The 22,873-nt window shown below is 40.4% G+C and overlaps 1 protein-coding gene across 1 annotated transcript in view; it reads right to left on the bottom strand.

The window, feature by feature from the left end:
• The window catches only part of FBN2 (fibrillin 2), a 219,281-nt gene extending 217,151 nt beyond the window's left edge, over positions 1-2,130 (bottom strand). The window contains exons 1-2 of the mRNA XM_047778547.1: positions 1,226-2,130; positions 349-431 (exon numbers count right to left, since the gene is read on the bottom strand). Coding sequence (XP_047634503.1) covers positions 349-431; positions 1,226-1,479 — 337 coding nt within the window. The 5' untranslated portion in view covers positions 1,480-2,130. The remainder of the gene's footprint in view (positions 1-348; positions 432-1,225) is intronic.
• Positions 2,131-22,873: the final 20,743 nt, after the last annotated feature.

Genomic DNA, 22,873 nt, shown 5'->3' on the forward strand with positions numbered 1-22,873 from the left:
GTCTTATCTGCACTCTTTCAGGAAAAAAGTGGTTTGGGGTTATCTAGGGAATTGCTGTATTCCCCTTTCAGTTTGTATTAATAGACGTAGAAAGATAAAACTTCCAAGCATCTCTGAAACCTTTATCATTATTGCCCTTCAACAGCGTCTAGAAGTCAAGTCTCAACTGATGCAAACCGGCTGCTTCTTCCCTACCCGTCAAATGGGGCCAAGTTCTAATTACCACTGCTTTGCGGCCATCGGATTCTAAATGAACTGTGTGTCCAAACGACTGACTACACGAGGTGGGCCCTGACATGGGACGCGCGAGCGTGCTGCCCCAAGCTTCGATCCCAACCAAACACTCACGGACTATGCACTGGTTTCCTCCAGGCAGTGTCTTCCATCCCGGGCAGCAGTAGGAGTGGAACCTGGATCCGCATACGTTGGGCCTATCAACGACAAGCGAAGTCACACACACTTAAGGAGGGTTAGCGTTAACCCATGAACAGCTTTCGTTAACATTTAGGGACAACAAACAAACCCAAACTACACGTCAAATTGTCGAGGCTTGGGGCTCAGAAGTGGAAGTAAACGAGCTCAGACACTGGAACCGGGAAGGGTCAGAAACGTCTAAACATCTGCCCTCCTTTGTTGCCTTTTTAAGGAATGAAAAGAAACAAGGGAACATATAATTTGCTACTATTCTAGCCTCCGGATGCAGAGAACAAAGGGAACACTTCGTCCTCTCCCCAAATTCATGCCTTCTTCATCAACTGTTACTCTGGCCCCGACGTGTCAAGGATGGCGCGTCGGAAGGTGGAGCGCTCGGCTTGACGATTAGAATGAGCTGTAAACCCCGCACACTTCCTCAAACAAAAGGCTCTGGAGCTGCGCCCCCGACGGTGGGGAGCAGGCAGGTTCCACCAGCCTCAGAGCGTCTCGGGGTGGACTCCAGCTAGCCTTCCGCTAGATATTCGGAACCTGTTCCCGCAAGGCCGGCGCTGCAGGCGCTCTGCCCTCCGCACCCAGGGGCCTCAGACCCACCCGCCGCCTAGACCCCCGAGGGAGGGCTTTTTGCCCTCAGAGCAACGTAGGAAAAGGGGGAGGCACTGTTGGGAGTCTTCGCGGTACACCAGTGGAGAGGGCCGCGGCTGTAGCCGCCTGAACTAGGTTCAGGGAGAAGGTGATGGGATGAAAAGCTGCCAAGCTGAGGCTCCCCCCCCCTTGCCCCCGGCCCACCTACCCTCGGAGCACGTCCTGCTGTCCTCGCCTGCGGACGCGACTCGCCGCTGCGACGCCCTCCTCCCGGTACTCAGGCCCCGCGAACCCGCCTTCAGAGCCCACAGCTGCGGGCCGGACCTGTTGCGGCGGCGGCTGGGGCCGAGGTGGCTTGGGCGGCGGGGGCTGGGGCTGGCCGGCAGTGCCTTGCGCCCAGAGCGCCACGCAGCCCAGCCACACGAAGTAGGGCTGGAGACACAGCCGCCGCCTTCTCCCCATCGCGGGCGCTGAGAGCGCGCGGACTGTAGTCCGCGGAGAGCGAGCGCTCAAAGACAAAATCTGCGCTGCCCTAAAAAAGTCAGGGTCTAACAAGCCCCTGGTCGGCTTCGGAGACTCCCTTGAGCAAGGGCTCCCTGCTCTAGCAGGAGCCCCAGACCCAGCGCCGGCCCCCTGGCTGTCGGCGGGGCGCGGGCTCTAGCGCAGCGGGCGGCGAAGCGCGACAGTGGAGTGGCCGGCAACCCCGCGCGGTCCACGTTGCATCCCCCGGGCCGCTGCCCCAAGCGACTCCAGGACCGCCAGCGGGCGGGGGCGGGAAATTACAAAAGTAACTCGAGCAGCCGCGGCGTAAAGTTACAAAGAAAGCGGACCTCAAAAGAAAAAAAAGAGGCCCTACGCAGCCACTCGGCAGATTCCCGTGCGCTGCCGGGCACAGATCTTGGAAAGCTGCAAAAGTCACTAGAAAGAAGCCGGAAAGCAAAGTCGCCCCCCACAGAAGAGGAGGGTCTTCTCCCGGCTCGCTAGAAGTCCCGCGGGGCAGCGACTCGCCGGCGGCGGCGGCGGCGGCCGAGGAGCCGGGCGGAGGTGCGCGGGGCCAGGGCGTACGGCCGGTGCGAGGGAGGGCGGGAGGCTGGACGCCGGGGAAGATGCGGCGGGCAAGGGCGCGGCGCGGGGGTTTTGAGGCCCGGCGGGGCGCTGGGCGGGCCGGCGGGAGGCGGCTGTCAGTGGGGGCTGGAGCGCAGCAGTCCACACGTGGGGCGCAGCCCTGACTGAGGGGCCGGCGCACAGTGGGCGGAGACAGAGTAAGGGGGCGACCGGGTGGGGAGGAACGAGGGGAGCCAGGGGCTGGGGGAGGGGAAGAGGAAGGAAGGGGGTAGGGTAAAGGGAGGGGAAAAGACGGAGATTGGGGAGAAGGGGGGGGCGAGCTGGAAATGAAGGCCAGGGTTGGAAAAGGGGCTTGGAAAGAGGGATTGGCGAGCTCGGGTGCGAGAGGAAATGAGCGGGGGATGGGGACGAGGTTAGGGCGAGGAGAGAAGTGGGAAAGAGGAGGGAGGGCTGGGGGGCCCGGGAGGAGGGGGCGAGGCGCTAGTCGGCTTTGCTTCCCGTCCCCCTCAATTGGCCGCTAGCTCTGTTTTGACTGCCTGTACAAAGCGAGCAGACGACGGGGGAAGGGGCGGTTAGGGACCGGATTTGGGAAAGGAGGCTGCAGCCCCTCCCCCTCCCCCTCCCCCTCCGCCCTTGCTGGGCCACCGACCAGGGACGAGGGTCTCTAAACGCGCCTGGCTTGGCTAGGGCTCCGCTGGATCTTGTGGCAGAGGCCACAAGGTCGAGGGTGAGAATGGGTCCTCCTGCATGGATCCAGACCCAGACCGAGGTTGAGGGGTTCGCAGTCAAGCGGGAATAGACACTCGCGCGGGAGTTAGCTGCAACTTCAACCCAAGGAGGCCGGGCCCTCCCCATCGCCCTCCTGCCCCCACCTCCCCACCGGGAGCGGCGTCAGTCTGCGGAACCCGCAGTGGGGCTGGGCGTTTCCGGATTGAAAGGCGCCCTCGGCCTCCGAGAGGGAGCTCATGCAGCCGCGGGGGGCCTTGGCTGCGGGCAGGCGCCGGGGTCCTGGGGCGTCTGTGCAGGGGTTGTGCTCCGGCGGAGTCCTGCTGCCAGGGCTCTGCGTGAGTTTGCAGCCAGAGGGGAGAGCCCCTGAAGTGTGTTTGGCTGGGGGCGGGCCGCACGTGGTGGTTAAATGGGTCTTGGGTCATATTGGTTCCTGGCTTGGACTGCTGATAAATGATTAAACCTTAGCAATTGGTGCATCCAGGCTGGCCGGCCACTTGCCTTCCGGACCCGTAGAGCTGCCTCTGTGCTCACCCAACTTCGGGGTCTTCCTTTGTGGCCCTGCATTCATGAGATTTCTGTGAAACCCTAGTAGTACTCTCAGTACATGGTATGTCATAATTGAAAACCAAACACCCCTGATTATCCAAGCACAGTTTGGAGAGAGTAATGTCTAGGTTATTCAGTCCTAGAATACCCCACTTTAAGGATTAATATACCTAAATTTTTTTTTTTCCTGGGCTGAACTGCCCAGATGTGCTATTTGGCAGCTAAAATTCTCTGAGAATTGGCATAACTCCCTACTTTTTCCCCCAGTGTCGTCAGGCAAACCGTTTTAAGGTAGTATGCTTTCTTACAGTATTCGCATAAGGCATAAGAAGAAGGAGCAACATAATTTCATGTGGGACACTGATCCGTTCAAATTCAAAGAAATTAAAGACAGCTATAGAGGTATTTGTCATGAACTGTCCTTAAAGTCATTTAACTGGAAGATCTAAATAAAGTGTCCCCTGGGTTAAAGCAGAGTGTTAAGCATACTCTTTAAACGTTTAACCCCGTTAAAGGAGTTTATATTTAATACTTAAATGGTTTTCTTGTTAATTTCTATCATATCAAATCGAAATGCTCTAAAATTACATATGTATTTATCCTTAGACTCAACAATTCCACATTTAGAAATGTATTTAAAAGATAAAACAGACAAAAAATGAAAGTTGTACTCTGTTCATTGCAGCACTCTTTATAATGGCAAAAGATTAGAACACAAATTTCCCATCCACAGGGACCTAGTTGAATATATTTTAATCCATTAAATAGAATACTGTACAGCTGTAAAAAATGAATGAGGATATCTCTATACTCCTATGAGTGATCTCTTTAATATATAATTCAATTAAAAAACAAAAACTAAAGTGCAGATAGAATTAGGCAAATCTATTGACCTAGAACAAAGAATAAAGTTTACCAAGTGATGACGTGGTAGAAGGGAATGAGGAATAGAGTTTAATGGGTATAGCATTTCCACTAAGGATGATGAAAATGTTCTGAAAATTAATAATGTAATAATGATTGCACAATATTGTGAATGTACTTAGTGCCACTAAATTCTATACTTAAATATGGCTAGGTGATGTTTTATGTTATGCATATTTTCCTATAAAAAATTTAATATAAGGTGCAGGATATTATACATCATATGCTACTTTCAGGGGTGCACATGCGTGTGTGTGTGTATATGCATTTTTTAAAAACAGAAGTATAAACCAAATCTAATGAAAACTGTGATCTTAGAGAAGAAAGAGGCTATGAAGGAAGAGATAATGATGAAGTCTAGACTTTTCAAAACATGCCTTGCCTTATAGTTCTAACTTTGGAGCCATACATATTTTGTGTAGCTAAAAACAAAATTAAACTTTAAGAGAGCTTTGCCTAAAAATTGAAAACAAACAAAAGCAAATAAACCTGTTTATCATATTAGTGGCATAAACAAAGAAAAGTTAAAGTGTCATTTAGACACAGTATTTAGATTGTACCTCTTTATTAGGATATAACCTAAGGATGGAATGAACAACAAAGAAGTCTCAATGGTGGTAATGTGACAGATTGGAACGGGGAGAGAGAAAGAAAGAGATGAAATCAATGTACCTTTATCACTCAAAAATATGCATTTTCTGGTCCTACACATTGAAAAAACTTTAAAGTAGTGACAACCCGATAACAATATGCACCCATTGTGCCCAGATTGTGGTCTCTAAATACCATTACCCAGGAAATGGAATGAGGACTCCTTGGGTAAGTGGCTGATTTGAGGTCTGGGGCAGGAACTATGTAAGATGAGTCTGGATTATCTGTTTTTTTCATAAATGAAAGCAAGAAAATTATCAAACTGTTAGGGCCATATTGAAAGGAAACTGGACCTAACTTGAAAAAGATTTTTATTGACCAAAGATGGAAAAACATCAACATCAAAAATAAAAATGACTGCAAAGGACTGAAATACATGAGATCTGTAAATATTCAAGAATTACAAATAATACTCCAAACAAAAATTAATTGGTCTCACCTTTGGAGATTGTTAGGGCACAGCTTATTATTCTAGAAACTTTGCTAAATAAAATTAACTCTTACTCTGCCTTCGCAGGATAGACTCAGAAAAAGTATTTCTTTGAAAAATTATGGTTGTAGGAGTTCCCTTGTGGCTCAGTGAGTTAAGGACCCAGTGTTGTCACTGCTGTGGCTCTGGTTACAGCTGTGACATGGGTACAGTCCCTGGCCTAGGAACTTCCACATGCTGAGGGTGTGGCCAAAAATTTTTAAAAAATCACAGTTGTAAACACAAGAAGAAAGAATTTAAAAAACCACAACTTTGCAAACTCTAATGAGATAATGGATGGACCCGGGCAACAGTTATTAGTGACTGCTAAAAGTGAGTCAAGTATTCTCATTTGGGGACCATTTTCTCTCTGGGGGACATTTGGCAATACCTGGATACATTTTTTATTGTCACAACGAGATGATGTGTGTGGAGCAAGAGTTTTGAGGGTACCAGGGATGCAATGCACAGGTCAGTCCCCCATAACAAAGTATTATCTGACCCAAAATAGCAATTTATTTGAGAAACCCTGCATTAGATAAACAGTCAATATGGAACTTTTTAATGAATAATTCAAGCTACTACCCCAGAACCTACTGATTATTGTTAACTTTTGAAAAATAAGATAATCACACATTATGTATCTACTTAAATGGTGCAACAAAAGACACACAAAGTGCCTGTGAAATCTCTTTGTCCAAAAAAATTGAACCTAAATGTAATCATACCTTTATATTTTAGTCACCAGTTTCTAGTAACTATGGAGCATGGTAAAACGTATTAAATGATACCTCAAGAATATGGTCAACCAGATCTAGAATGTGGGAAGTACCACAGGACCAATTTTTTTTTCAAACAAATGACATAGGTAGGGAAAAGGGAGGGGAATTATATTGGTCCAACAATCAGTTGCAATGTTTGTACTTTATCTGGCTATTTATTTGAACACAGGTATAAAACAATATTTTGAGGTAATCTTCAGGGGTGATGGTGAAAGCCGATGATTAGCTACTAAAGATTTATTTTCAGTTTTAGGGGGTCTGACACTGGTATCATAGCTATATTTCTTAATAATATTTTTCCAGTACCAACTACATTCTTATGGGTGAAATGATATGATGCCTGGGATTTGACTTAAAATACCACAGGAAAAACAAAGGAAGGATTCAAAAAAGAGCAGATGTACTTTCCTCCATTCCTCTTGCTAAGTATACTTAGTTAACCACTATAGACATTATATATAGAAAAAAAAGAGTAAGAAGACTCTGAGTGGTAGAAAGAAGACAGACTGGCCAGGGACTGGCCATGAAAGTGAGTTCCATGAGGTTTTGTGTTTTTTGTTTTGTTTTGTTTCTTTGTTTTTGTTTTTTGCCTCATATATTGTGCAGTAGATTTGGTGTAGGTGGCAACCTGGAAATGCCAGCTGGTATGGATCAAAAAACAATGGCTTGAAGAAAACCATACACTCTCTAGCCAAGGGCCAGGAAAGGGGCACACCAGCCAAACAGAAAATTTGTAAATAATAACTTCACTATAACCAGGAAAATATTACAAAAAAAAATGGGCACCCCCAAGCAGCAAAGGCTGCCTGAAGACTTCAAACTTTCATCCTTGGCAGGCTGTAACAAAGTGTCCCTCCCAGAGTAGCATTTCAGAAGGTCAAGTAATGGGCCACCCCATCCCCCTGCTGCCCCCAAAGAGCTAGTGGAAAACCTGGCCTTCCACCTCCATCTAACAGTAATGAAGTGCCCCTGTCCACTGGGATGGTATCAAGGGAGTCCTAGTAGTGAAGCCAAGGGGAGCCTCATGGAGAGCAGTAATGAATCGTGTCTCTCTCTCCCAGCCAGGATGGTGTAGCAGAAATTTAGTGGGGAGCTAGTACTCCCAGCCCTGCCTAACAATAACAAAGTGCTACTCACATCTCAGTCATGTCAGTGGAGGCAGAACATGCACTTCTACTGCCACTTAGGAGTAATGAGGCAAAACCCTCTCTCTTCACCCCTAACCCCATACAGAGTCAGAAAAGGCTGCTAAAACAGATGACTTAAATATGATCCAAAGTTTCATGACACCCAAAATATCCAGAATTCAACTGAAGATTACTAATCATACCAAGAATCAGAAAAGCTTAATGTAAATGAGAAAAGAAAATTAATACCCACCACTGCTGAGATGACACAGGTATTAGAATTACTTGACCATGGCTTTAGGGCAGTCACGATAAAAATATTTCAAAGAACATTTGTGAACATGCTTGCAACAAAAAGAAAAAAAGAAAAAAGAAAGAAAGCCTCAACAAAGAAATAGAAGATGTAATGAAGAACTAAATGGGAATTTTAAATACAATACAATAAAATTGAAAATACAGTCATCAAAATTAAGAAGCTTAAGAGGTCCTGTTGTGGCTCAGTGGTAATTAAACCAACTAATATCCATGGGGATGTGGGTTTGATCCCTGTCCTTGCTCAGCATTTCCATGAGTTGGGGTATAGGTTACAGATGCAGCTCAAATCCCACATTGCTGTGGCTGTGGCATAGGCTGGCAGCTGAAACTCCAATTTGACCCATAGCCTGGGGACTTCCATATACTGTAAGTATGGCCCTAAAAAAAAATTAAGAAGCTTAATAAATGGGTTTAACAGCAAAATGGAGAGGACTGGAATTATTACAAAATTATTTAACATTTGGTCATCAGAATCTCAGAAGAGAAAGAAAGAGAAAGAGCTGCTAAAAAACTACTTGAAGGAAATAATGGGTGAACATTTGCCAAATTTAGCAAAAGACATAAGCATACAGATTCAAGAAGCTGAGTGACTCTCAAACAGTGTAAACTCAAAGGAATCCACATCAAGATTCCTCAATTAAAGACAAAGAAAGCAAAAAGAGAAATGATACTTTCCTGGTAGGGGATAATAATTCAAATGACAGCAGATTTCTCATCAGAAACCATGGAGGCCAGAAGGAAGTGGCACACATTTCTCAAGCACTGAAAGAAAATAATTGTCAACTCAAATTCTATCCACATTGGCAATATTTTTCAGGAATGAAAGGGAAATCAAGATGTCAAATGAAGGAAACAAAGAGGATTTGTCTCCAGCAGAGAAGGGATGTCCCCTCACCACTCCTTCTCAATATTGTACTGGAATAAGATAAGAGAAGGAAAAAAGTTATCCAAATTTGGATGGAAGAAATAATATTTGCAGATGACAAAATTGTATATCTAGAAAATTCCAAAGAATAAGCCAAAAAACTCTAGGAACTAATATATAATCACAGTAAGTTTGCAGGAAACAAGCTCAATATAGACAAGTTGATTTCTTTCATATATATTGGCCAAAAAATTAGGTATACTTCTGACAAAAAAAAATGTGCAAGATCTGTATGACGGAAACTACACAACTCTGAAGAAAGATAGGAACTAAATAAGAGGAGAGATATTCCCTGTTCATGAATAAAAAGGCTCAATATTGTTAAGATGTCATTTCTTCTCAACTTGATTTACAGATTCAAGACAATGCCAGCAAGTTGTTTGGTGGATATTAACAGAGTCTAAAGATTATATGAAGAAGCAAAAAACCTGGAATATCCTATATAGTATTGAAGAATAGTCAGAGGGTTGACACTACTCAGCTCCAAGACTTACTACAAACTACAGTAATAAAGTCACTGTGGTTATTGTATATATGGATGTTTATTGTATTCCTCTGATTTTTGTGTTTGAAGGTTTTCATAATGAAAAGATTCTTTTAAATGCTACAGACTTGTTCCTGAGAGCCTTTCTCAACTTCCATTTTCTTCATGTTTTCTCTCTTCCCCTAATAACTAAAGCTTTATCCACACTCTAGGTTTTAATCAGTTTTACTGATTTTCTGTTTCCTGAATCAGGAATTTCTGCTTTAATCAGTATCATCTTATTCCTGGTGTTTTTTTTTTGAAAAAAAAAATTTTGATTTTGCAGTGCCTGTTCATATTTTTTAGTCCAATGCTTAATTATTTGTTTAGGTTCATTTTTAGTTGTTTAAACATGTAAAACTATGAGTGGCTCAATTTCAGGTAATCCCTTAATTTTTTGATATAGGATGTGTTCGTTATCTGTATTTTATAAATTTTCTTCATTTTCGTTCTGTATTTGAAATATTTAAGAGAAAGGTATACATTTCTGTGGCTTAATTTTTTTCTGTTCGTCATTATTAATGTCTAGATTTATTGTTATTGTAGTGTGTTCATGGATCATGGTCTCTTCTTCGTGTATTCATGTATATATTTTGGAAATGACAGCATTCTTTATACAGCATTAGTTTTGCAAATTTCCCATAAAAAAAGATAAAATTTCCATGAAAAAGGTATACAGTCTTTCATATAGAATTTGAGGCATATCTGTTAGCTGGATTTCAATTGTTATAATTCTCTGTATGCTTATTTTGATATATTGGAGATCTGTCATAACCCTATAGAGACAGTTAAAATCTATTGCTAATACTGTGTTCTATGCACTTTTTGTCTTCCTACGGTTAGTGTTTTAATCTCTTATTATAAAAGTACACATTTATGGCAGCTCTATTCTTGTAAACTGTATACCTCATACTTATAAAATGGACCTCTACCTTATCTAACATTTGTTTTGGATTTAGTCCTTGTGGTATTGATATTTTCACTTCAGATTTTTTTTTTAATTTACTATGTATTTGCATATTATGCCTTGTTTTTCCATATAACCTGAATCTTTTAGCTCTGGGTGTTTCTAGTTCATTAAAACAATGCTTTGTTGGTGTTTGTTTGTTTTTTTGTTTGTTTGTTTTTTGTTTTGGGTTTTTTTTTTTTTGTGGCTATTCCCCTGGCATGAGGAAATTCCTGGGTCAGGGATTAAACCCACACCACAGCTGTAACTAAAGCCACAGCAGTGACAAACCCTTAATCCACTGAGCTACGAGGCAACTCTCGTATTTGCTATTTTAAAGAATCAAATCTGATGGTCTTTGTGTGAATGTATCGTTTAACATTTGGTGTCAGATACTGTTTTAATTATTTTGTCCAATTTTATGTTTTATTTTTATTTCAAATGCTTCCTTTTTCTTTTGCCTTCTTGTACATAGATTTTCTTAGAGTTACTTGGGTTAACTGTATGCAATGTGTGCTTTCCTTGTTATAAATTGGAAGGCTTGTATCCTCTTTTTAGATATTTCCACTGAAACATTTGTAACATTTTATCTAACCACTACTTCTTGATATAGCAGTTTTAGACAGTATTTATTGATGTTCCCTGTGAAATTTTAGATAATTAGAACACTGCACTTTCTCCTACCTCTTTTCTCTTTCTCATTTTCTGCTTTTGTCACCTGTAGTGTTATTTTAGTTCTGGTGATTCCTTTTATAACATGTAAATAATATGCTTATGCTACTACTTGTTAACTTGTTCACTTTGATATGTTTACTGATTTATCCCTAAGGAAGATGAGAAATGAATACATTAGTTTTCTTTCCCCAGTTTTATTATTTTCACAACTTATAACTTGCCACTTTAACATTTCCCTTCCCTGATTATGCATCCTATAGTAGTCATTGTTATATATTTAAATTAACACCATATTTGCTATGATTTCTTCTGTCATTTTCTTACTTGGGTAGAATATTTTGATCTCTTTTTTTTTTCTTTTGTTTTTATAGGGCTGCACCCATGGCATATGGAGGTTCCCAGGCTAGGGGTTGAATGGGAGCTGCAGCTGCCGGCCTATGCTATAAACACAGCAACCCTGGATCCTGATCTGAGCTGCGTCTGTGACCTACACCACAGCTTATGGCAATGCCAGATCCTTAAACCACTGAGCGAGGCCAGGGATCGAACCTGCATCCTCATGGATGCTAGTCAGATTTGTTAACCGCTGAGCCATGATGGGAACCCCTGATGCATGTTTTAATGGCACTGAATGTGGTTGTGAATCAGTATGTGGCCAGCCTGATCCTCCCCTCCCACTTCACATTCAGCCAGATTTTTCTCTCTGAAAAATGCTTATATTACTTTTGAAGTTTTACGAATTTACCCAAGACATGTTTCAGAATATATCTTCATTTGTGACTTTTTTCCTGGAACATCATATAATATTTTTCTATGGATTCAATTCTTATTATTTCCAGAAATTTTTCTTTTGTTCTGTCTTTATCTTTTCCATTCTGTATGTTAGGTTCTTGATTTCATTGACACAAATTCTTTTTTTTTTTTTTGGTCTATTGTCCACTTACTTTTTCATTATTATTAGAACATATTTGACATAAGATATTATGTTCAGCTGTACTACATTATGCAAATTTTTCATTTGCATACACTTTGAAATGTTCACCATGATAAGTCTAGTAATCTTTTAGCCCCATACAAAGTTATTACAATATTATTGACCATGTTTCTTACTTCCCCATGGCTCATTTATTTTAGAACTAGAGATTTGTACGTCTTAATCCCCTTCATCTATATTGCTCACTCCCCACCCTGACCCCTCTGGCAACCATCCATTTGTTCTATGTATCTGTGAGTCTGTTTTTGTTTTGATTGTTTTGCTTTTAGATTTTGCTATAAGTGAAATCATATGGTATTTGTCTTTCTGTGTCTCATTTGTTTCACTTATCATAATATCCTCTAGCTCCATCCATATTGTCACAAATGGCAAGATTTCATTTTTTATGGCTAATATTCCATTATGTATGTATGTATGTATGTATGTATGTATGTATGTATTCCATTCTTTCATTGATGGACACTTAGATTTCTTCCATAGCTTGGCTATTGTGAAATAAGTGCTGCAATTACCATTTGGGTACATATATTTTTTTGAATTAGTATTTTTGTTTTCTTTGACTAAATACCCAGAAGTGAAATTGCTGGACCACATATGGCAATCTATTTTTAATTTTTTAAGGAACTTCCATACTGTTTTCCATACTAGCTACTCTAGTTTACAACCCCACCAACTGCATAGAGTGTTCCCTTTTCTCCACATTCTTGGCAACGGTTATTGTTTGATTTCTTTTTGATGATAGCCATTCTGACAGGTGTGAGGTGGCATCTCATTGTGGTTTTGATTTGATTTGCATTTCTCTGATGATTAGTGATATTGAGCATCTTCTTATGTGGCTGTTGGCCATCTGCATGCCTTTTTTGGAAAAATGTCTATTCAGGTCCGCTCCCTTGCTATCCACTTTTTTTTCTTTTTATGACCCGCACCTGTGGGATATTGACGTTCCCATTGGAGCTGCAGCTGAGCCCTAAGCCACAGCCATGACGACACTCAGTCCAAACCATATCTGCAACCTATACCCCAGCTTGAGACAACACTGGATCCTTAACTCACTGAGCAAGGTCAGGGATCAAACCCACATTCTCACAGAGACTATGTCGGGTCCTTAACTTGCTGAGCCGCAATGGGAACTCCATATCCACTTACTTTAATCTCTTTCTTTTCTTCTATATTCATTGTGGTTATCACAAACCTTTTTTCTTTGTTAGTAATTTGTTTATAAGCTAAGTCTATCTTTGCTAAATTTCATCATTTTTATCTGCTTTTTTTTGGTTTTCCTTCTATAGTTATTTCTTAGGTCTATGATTTTCCTCTTCATTCACTTCTTCTTTGTCATCTCTTTAAGGTTTTCTGCTTCTATTATGTTTTTATTATGTTTTTCCTCAACACAAAACCTTTCTAGGGAAATTTCTTCACTTTTGCTTTTTTCTAGATAGGATTGTCATCTGTGGTATATATTATACCTGTGGTAGTAGCTGACTCGGCATCCACCCTTCCCTATTTTCTTATTTCCAGACCACTTATTTTATTCAAGGCAGTAATGCACCCAGCTAAAAGGCAACATTTCTAAGGCTCATAGCTAGTGGTATTTGATGCACTTCTTCTTAGTTTCCTACCCCCACAAGGATACTTAACTTTAAATCTTTCCATACTTTAACTTGTGCAGGTATAAATTTTGTGTGTTTGTTTACCTTTCTTTATGTTTGAGGTTCTAAGTATAATTTTTAAAAAAAATCCTGTTCAGTAACATTTCTTTCCTACTGTATTCATGTTGGTGTGTGTGTTGGGGGGTTCAGACAGTTTAATTTTTTTTATTTCAATGAGCCAGATGGATTCAAGCAAGCCTCTTTCTTCTTTCCTTCTTTCTCCCCCCCGCCCAACATTTTGGATTGCTCATTTTAAATTGCATGACATGAATCTCAGCCCTTTCCTTTGATTTGGAGATATTTTGGCTGATTTGGTCCTGTTTGTTATTCTGTCATTAGGATTGGGGAAAGGGAGTTCTAGACGTTTTCATTATACCATCTTAACTTGGAAGTCTGTAGAAGTACTTTAAATAAATTTTAATCAAAGTAATATAAACAAATGGTCACAAATCAAATCATGCAAAAATATTGTGATAAGAAACAACTGAGCTCAGCTTCACTGCAGCTTTACACAAACTTTACTCCCCAGAGGCACTTTTTTTCTTTATCTTGTAAATGGAGGAAAAATTTAGGTACTGCAAAATGCACACATCGTATGTGTAAAGTCTTATGAGTTGTGACAATTGGACACACCCTATGACCCCCTCCATTAAAATATAGAACGCTTTTATCACTCATGGAAGATCCCTTATGCAGTTTATTAATCCCCACCCCAGTCATCTATCCCAGAGGCAACCCCTGCCATGAGTTTTGTTTCTCCATAGGTTAGTCTGCCTATTGGAGAACTTCATATATATCGAATCATATATTAGGCACTCATTTGCATCTGGCTTCTTTCACTCAGCATAAAATTTTTGAAAATTTTTCATGTTGTAGCATGCTTCAGTAGTTTGTTCCTTTTTATTACTGAAGAGTATTCCATTGTCTGTTTATATTACAATTTGTTTATCCATTTTGCTGACGACTAACACTTAGGTTGTTTCTAGTTAAGAGCTTCTATGAAGAAAACCTGTGGATATTATCATACTCATCTTTCTGTGTACCCGCTTTCATTTTTTTTTTTTTGTCTCTTTGCTATTTCTTGGGTCACTCCCGTGGCACGTGGAGATTCCCAGGCTAGGGGTCCAATCGGAGCTGTAGTCACCGGCCTATACCAGAGCCACAGCAACACCAGATCTGAGCTACATCTGCGACCTACACCACAGCTCACGGCAACGCCGGATCCTTAACCCACTGAGCAAGGGCAGGGACCGAACCCGCAACCTCATGGTTCCTAGTCGGATTCGTTAACCACTGCGCCACGACGGGAACTCCCCGCTTTCTTTCTTTTGAGTAAAGAATTAAAGTGGAATCTCTGGGTCTTTGAATAGGTGTTCTTTTAACTTTATGAGAAAATACCAGAACAATTTCCAAACTGGTTATACCATCACTGCCTCCAACAATACAGGAAAGTTTCATTGCACCAACATTTGGTGTTGTTGGGCTTTTCATCTTTGCTATTTGAATGACTTTGTGCCATTTGAACGATTTCCCAGGTGACTAATGCTTGATGTTAAGCACCTTTTTCATGTGCTTGTTAATCATTTTTATTGTTTCCGCCATGAAATGCCTGTACAAGTATTTTGCTAATTTTGTATAGGTTGTTTTTCTTTTTATTATGGAGTTGTGAGAATTGTTTAAATATTCTGAATACAAGTACTTTATCAGATATAGATATTGAAAATATTTTCCCCCAGACTGAGGTGTGAATATGTTTTATTATGGTATCTTTTGATGAGAAGAAAAGACTTAGATTTTGAAGAAATTCAGTCTATCTTCTTTATTTCATGGAAAGTGATTATTAAGAAATCATTACCTAACCTATGCTAAATCAGCTTGTCAAATTCTACAGAAAAATTTGCTTGGATTTTGATTTAGATTGCATTGAATTTGCAGATCAAATTTAGTAGAATGGAATTTCATTAATATTGAGTTTTTATTGAGTCTAACAATCCATGGGCATGGAACATCTATTTCTGTAAGTAGTCATTAATTTCTCCTAGTAATCTTCCAGTTTTTTGCGTCACTTTGGCTGGGCTATAGTACTCAGTTATTTAGTCAAACATTACTCCAGATGTTGCTGTGAAGGTGTTTTGTAAACTTAACATCTATAATCTGTTTATTTTAAGTAAAAATCATCCTTGATAATATGGATTAGCCTGATCCAATCAAGTGTGAGGTCTGAAGAGAAATAGAACTGAGCTTTCCCTGAGGAGGAAGAAATTCTACCTGTGGGTTGCATCTTCAGCTTCTGCTTAAGAGTTTCCAGGTTAGCTTTCCTAAGAATTTCAGATTTAACTAACTAGGCTCTACAATCACACAAGCCACTTCCTTGCAGTAAGTCTCTATCTTACTGGTTTGTTTCTCTGGTGGAACGCTGACTCTGAGACACCTAATATATAGCAGTAAAGATGACTTTTTTTAATATTGACTCAAATATTTAGCAGTTCTTCATTCCTTGGGTGGTGCTCTTCTCTCCCTAACAGGACACAATCCTTTGGAAGAAGGAGTCCTTTCTGGGGTCTTTCAGGGGACCTAGTGTATATCCTGACGTCTGAATTCTTTCCTCTATATTATAGCATGGAATTTCTGGCATCTCAACTTTGTTTAGCAAGGACCACTGTTAAGAATCTATAACTTTGTTTACAAATACAGCCAGCAGTTAGAACCATACCCATTCTCTCGTTATTGAAGACTGAATTCAATATCTGCAGAACACGTATCTTTATCATGACATAACTAGGTAATGAATTTTACTGACATTGTGAATCAACCATCTTCATGGTCAGATCTCAAGTTCAGTTATTGGCTTTGATAGTTCTTCGGCTTTAAGAAATTAGAGATTATTCCCACAAAATTGTAGACCTTCCTTAGGTTTCTCCTTTGGTTTTAACTGCGAATTTAGGGTTTTGATTTATATACTTCTTCTTTTAATACATTTGAGGCTGTCAGAAGTAGCCACACTATTTAGTAATCTTTGAATTCTTCATGCTTTTTATATTATTGTTCATTTGCAGTGGCATTAAGTTTCACCAAAGCCTCGACCTCAAGTGGTAGTAGATAACAAATAAGCCAACGATAATTAGCTATTTGTCTTCAGCTCCACCTGAGCAAAATGTCTCTATTGTTTCCTGATGATCCAGTAACTGCAAATTGATATAATTCACATAAGCTGAAATTCTTAGTTGCAAGCTGAAGAAACCGAGTATCCTAAGCAGGAGGAAACCTATTAGAAGGAACTTGGATAGCTCACAGATTTGGTAAGAATTATAGAATGAGGCTCAAGATACAAGATGCCAGAAGGAAGTATAACCACTATATTTTAGCAGGAATAGGCCTTCAGTCACCACTAGTGATAATTGCAGCTTCTCTTAATCTGCCCCATCACCTTTGCATCATTCACTTCTGACTCAGTGTCCTGGATACCAGGGTCCAGTGGCTGAGTTTAGGCACTGGCCCACGTGGCCTCTAGGGGAAGACATACCTATTTATCTTTCAAAGCTGAAGATGTAGAACTGCAGCCCACCAACACTGCATAAAATAGGGAATACGCTCCCCAAATGAAGCAGGTTAGATAATATTCAGCCAAAAGAAAACAATCACACACAAGTTTAAATAACAAGTTGTCCTGATATCCTGAAAACATATTTATTCTGACCTGTGATTTGTTGGTATTATTTCTGGGCAAGATATCGCAATTGTTTCTCCCTATCTCTTCCTCTCTCTCTTTTTTAAATTGTTCCATTGTTTCTGATCAGTGTGCTGATAAGGGTTATTGTCAGTCTCATTCTTGTGCCTTTGCAGGTGCTTTGGAACTGGTCTCCTCCAGGCTCACGATAAACTTCACTCTCCAGTTCATCCCTCTGTTCAGCACCAGCATCCAGCATTCTTAAGTTATCCCTCATCTTAAAAAAATTCTCCTTGTCTTTGCATCTCATTCCAGATAGTATTATATTTCCTTTCTGTTCTTCACTGCTGTCCCTGCTTCTTCATCTCTACCTATTTCTTTAGCAAACGATAACCACCAGTTTATTACAATAGTTGATTTAAGGCTCTGCAGTGTTGACCTCAATTTCTACTCTTTGCTTTTTTTTAAATTTTTTATTTTTTTTAGGGCCGCACCTGCAGCATATGTAAGTTGCCAGGTAGGGGTCGAATTAGAGTTATAGGCGCCGGTCTATACCACAGCCACCGCAATGTCAGATCCAAGCCGCGTCTGCAACCTTCGCCACAGCTCACAGCAACGCCAGATCCTTAACCCGCTGCGCGAGGCCAGGGATGGAACCCACAACCTCATGAATGCTATTCAGATTCATTTTCCCTGTGCCACAACGGGAACTCCTCAATTTCCACCTTCGACTCTATACTGATGAAAATAAGCTGCTTAATCTCTGAAGGACTGTTCAAATCAACAAGTCACTTGAGAATCATGATCTGGAAAAGATTTCCAACTCAGAACCTTTTACCACAAGGGATTTTTCTGGTAGTGAGTCTCAGCATATTGGTAAGTATGCCCTCTGGTTTCTTAATTTTGACGCTTTTTTCCTTTGCATCTTTAAACAAGTCAGTACACACCTTCTCCAGGGATTTTACCTTGCTCTTGGTTAGGGTGATTTTAATTTGGTTCCACAAGCACCTTTCCTTAGAAGCCATGGCTGTGGCACTGCTTCCTGACCCACTTGCTCCTCGGTGAGAGGGAACAGCAGTGAGTCAGGAGGAGAGGGTGGCACTACAGCTACACAGGGGTGCCTTATTTATTCTTAAATCCAGGCCAGCTGGGTTTTTTTTTTTTTGACCACTATGCAGAAACTACTCATTTTCATTGTTGCCACGTGCATGTTAAGTTGCCAAATCCAGTGGCCATGATTCTGTGTTCATTTTACTCATACTTAATAATAATTTCACTTTGCTTAACCCCAACCTTTGAAATAGTTGATCATACCCTTTTTCTTGAAAAATGCTCCTTACTTTTCTCCTGTAACACTGGACTCTCCCTTTCCTCCCACCTTGCTAGTCACTAATTTCAGTCCCTTGCTGGCTGTTTCTCCTGTATTAAGCCTCTAAATAGACCTGGCAACTGACTTTCTCTGATCACATTCCCTTCCTAGATGATATTTTCATATGCTAAGAATATGTTTAATACCCCAGAACTAATTCTAGTTGTCCTTCATCTTTTTTCTCCCAAGTTGTCTTTGCTACCTTCGAACGAATTAGGTTGTGACTAATAGAAATTCCAACCCAAAGCACATTAAAAAATAAGAGTACACAGAAGCAAGGCTGTGTTGGTAATGGCCCTTAGCAATAGACAGCAGAATTCACTATGCTTGTTTTATCAATGAGATGCTTATTAAGGGACATGAGAAAGCATACAAAAGTGTTGGAAGAACTGGAGGAAGAGGCTGAGCCCCACGGAAAAACTCCCAGAATCATTCTCTAGAGCTGTTTTTCTCTGCTACTGCCCCTGCCACTGTCCCCATCAGACCTATGCTGCCTCCTCTGTTCTTCTCTGACCATCTTGGGCCCCGAACGCACTACTTCTGCCACCAGCCACCTGCCAATTTCCTCATGCACTTCTCTTCCCCCTCAGTCCTCCTATGATTATGTTTGGTCACAGAAATGGAGTCATGGTTCTTTACGACCGACACAAAGGAAATTGCAAAAGGCAGTTGTTTCTATTATTGGCGGGGCAAGATACACAATGTAGGAAATTATTAAAATCTAGAGAAGGAGCTCAGAATATATTGGGCAGTCACAAATGACAAACATCCACAGTGGAGGGGCTCCAAGGCATTGTAACAAAGATTTTATTCACTCCATTATTTTCCCTTGTTTTACCTTCCTCTATGTGTCATTTCCCTCCTCCTCACCCCCCTTCTCCCCCACGTGGCTTCATTAGACAGGCTACAATGTTGTAATGAGTGAGTTAACTTTTTGAAAGTCACCTTGTTGTCAGGCACCTTTCTAGAGGATGGCCTCTGCCTAAGAGAGTTAAGTGAGTGTCTCAAGTGACATCTAAGCAAGAGCCAAGGGCTTTTTTCCCTCTGTGAAGCTTCTACTAAAAGATGTGTCCTTCTAAACTAGATCCCAGGACCTTTCTTGATACAGTCTGCCTGGTAAGCAAGTGGGAGTAGCTGATTGGTTTAAGCCAATCTTGGCACCTGGGCAAGGTGAGCTTCCCTTGAGGCACATAGGCCAAGGAATGAACACAAGAAAACAATAAGAAATGAATGCTGGGTGACTCCACAGAGCAAGCACCCAATTGCCCTCACTCTACTTACCATTATGGATGAACTTGACACTGCATTGACTTCTATAGAAATTGTATTAATCCAGTACCTAATTTTAGAAAAATGGGCATCTTTATAAAATTTATTTTTCTCATTCAGGAGTGAGGGATTGTCTTTACTCAAGCTGTTACTCTTTATTGCTTGTACAAGTTTATAGTATCTTTCACATGTATTCCCTAGGTAGATTTTTGCCAGGTGCAGTAGTCCCCCTCATCCGTGGTTTCAGATTCAGCTACCTGCAGTCAACTTCGGTCCAAAAGAGTAAATGGAAAATCCCGGAAATAAACAGTTTATTAGTTTTAAATTGCGCGCTGTTCTGAGTCACGATGAAATCTCGCGGCATCCTGCCCTGTTCCACCCCAGACCTGAAACATCTCCTCCTTTAGTCACTTACTGCTTTAGTCACTTACTGCTCGCTTGGTTACCAGATCTACTGCCGCAGTATCGCTGTGCTAGTGCTCAAGTAACCCTGATTCCACTTAGGAACGCCTCAAAGCCCAAGAGTCGCGATGCTGGCTTTTTGGCCCTGCCAGGGATGAGCCGTAAAGTGCTTCCTTTAGGAGAAAAGGTGAACGTTCTCAACTTCTTAAGAAAAGGAAGAAAGATCATATGCTGAGGTGGTTAAGCTATCTGGGAAGAAGGAGTTTTCTATCCTTGAAACTCTGAAGAAGGAAAAAGAAATCAAAGAAATCTCGCCAAAAGCAGAAGATCCTCCTCCTCTGACACATCAGCAGAAGGTGAGAGTAGCCTAATGCGAAGTCACAATACTGACGTCATTCAGCTCACGTCATCTCATCCCTGAGGCGTTTGGTCATCTCACATCATCACAAGAAGGGTGAGTTACAGTACAGTAAGATATTTTGAGATAGACCACGTAACTTTTATTACAGTGTATGGTTGTAGTTCTTCTATTTTATTATTTTTTTAATCTCTTATTTAAGGTGCCTCATTTATAAATTAAATTTTTATCGTAGGTATGCATGTATAGGAAAAAGCAATGGTGTGTATCAGAATTGGTAATATTTGAGGTTTTAGGCGTCTACAGGGGGTCTTGGAATGTATCCCTGGGGGATAAGAGGGGATTAGCTGTAGTTTTTATTTTGTTGTTATCAGTAAAACAACTTGTAAAATTATTTTCATTTGGACATGTATGAATTTTATCAATTTGTGTTTATTAAATGAAATAATTCTAAATTATTTATAATTTTATAAATCCTATTTATTTAAAAAATCCTGGCGTTGTGGAATAAAATTAACACATTTTCTATTGATATTGCCCCCAAAAATCAGTCTGTTTTTATTTCTAAAAAATAAATTTAAATTTTGTTGTTGTTGTTGTTGCTATTTCTTGGGCCGCTCACGCGGCATATGGAGGTTCCCAGGCTAGGGGTTGAATCGGAGCTGTAGCCACCGGCCTACACCAGAGCCACAGCAACGCGGGATCCGAGCCGCGTCTGCAACCTATACCACAGCTCACGGCAACGCCAGATCGTTAACCCACTGAGCAAGGCCAGGGATGGTACCCGCAACCTCATGGTTCCTAGTCGGATTCGTTAACCACTGTGCCACGACGGGAACTCCAAATTTAAAAAATTTTTGTTATTAAAAACAAAACTCACTAGAATGATATATGTCAGCTATCAAAGTTTTGCTATTTATTTAATTATACTGATGTAAAATTAAGTTTTTAAGGTTACTTTTGTTTTTTTACCATTAAATAAAATATTAAAATTGGCTGATGCCCTTTTTTAATGTTAAAGATGTACTTCTGTTTTTTTATTGGGTATTTTAAAAATAAACTGCAATTGGTGAATTAAAAGACATTATCTTTTAAATTTTATGTCTTTGATAAATATTTTACAGAGACTTCCTAATATGGAATGACCCCTCCAACTAGAATTTAAATCATTACATTAAATCTAGTCATTGTTATTACTCTCTAAATATTTACCCACTGAATTTTTATTTTTAAAGCTTTTAAAGGGAACACATGAAACCTCTATAGATTCTTCCTATATCTGGTAGAAATAAAGATAAAATTCTTAGAGATATATTAATCTCTAATATAATATTGGCATATATTACAGCTTTAATTTTCAATGAAATATCCAAATATCCATCTTGAAAATGCATATTTTCCACTTTCTAAGTCATCTAATTTATTTTAAGAAACCAAACCTTTCATCTTACAAAGAACTTTAAAATACTACACTCACTTTTGTATTTTTCTTACTTTTGTATGCCTTTTTCCAAAACAGTTTTTGCCTATTATGCTGGAACAATATGCAGGAAATTGATTTAATTTTTTCTGAAACCATGTAAGTATAAGCAATAAAAATTTTATTATCTACTTAAAAAGAACAATGAATAAGTGTGTTTTTGTGTTTTTTTCTGCATCAACCTGAGGAATTAGTCAATTCATTTAAGAGTATTTCCCTAGGAAAAATTAAAATAGATGCAAGTGATATTAAGTTGCTAATAGACTTACATGTTTAATATTTTTAATTTTAAATTTATTGTGGATTTGTATGAATTTTTTTGTTTATTTTTGTTTTTTGTTTTTTGTTTTTGTCTTTTTGCCATTTCTTGGGCCGCTCCCTCGGCATATGGAGGTTCCCAGGCTAGGGGTCTAATGGGAGCTGTAGCCGCCGGCCTACACCAGAGCCACAGCAACTCGGGATCTGAGCCGCATCTGCAACCTACACCACAGCTCACGGCAACACTGGATCCTTAACCCACTGAGCAAGGCCAGGGATCGAACCCGCAACCTCATGGTTCCTAGTCGGATTCGTTAACCACTGCGCCACGATGGGAACTCCCTGTATGAATTTTTTTATACACTCCCATTTTCTTTTACTTCTGTCCCATTTCCCTTCATCCCTCTGGAATAGTGAAAATTTCTTATGAAAGTAGAGTCTTGCAGTTTCAAATTTCTCATCTTTAAACTATATTAAGCAATTCATGGAGTCAGTTTTTAAAGCCAATTGCAATAGCACATTTAAGATTCTTGGATGAGGAAGCCCTTTATAAATAAGATTTTCCTGTTCAAATATGGAATGGCTCCCTGCTCATATGAAGAGAAATTTAAGCTACTATGTGAAAGGATGTTCATTCTTGAGATACTTCTCCAAATTCCGCTTTAAATCTCTTTCTCAGTATAAGAGCAAATAAATTATTTTCCTATAATTTTTCTTATATTCGTATGAATACCTT

The sequence above is a fragment of the Phacochoerus africanus genome, chromosome 4 (genome assembly GCF_016906955.1).
Source record: "Phacochoerus africanus isolate WHEZ1 chromosome 4, ROS_Pafr_v1, whole genome shotgun sequence".
Lineage (NCBI taxonomy): Eukaryota > Metazoa > Chordata > Mammalia > Artiodactyla > Suidae > Phacochoerus > Phacochoerus africanus.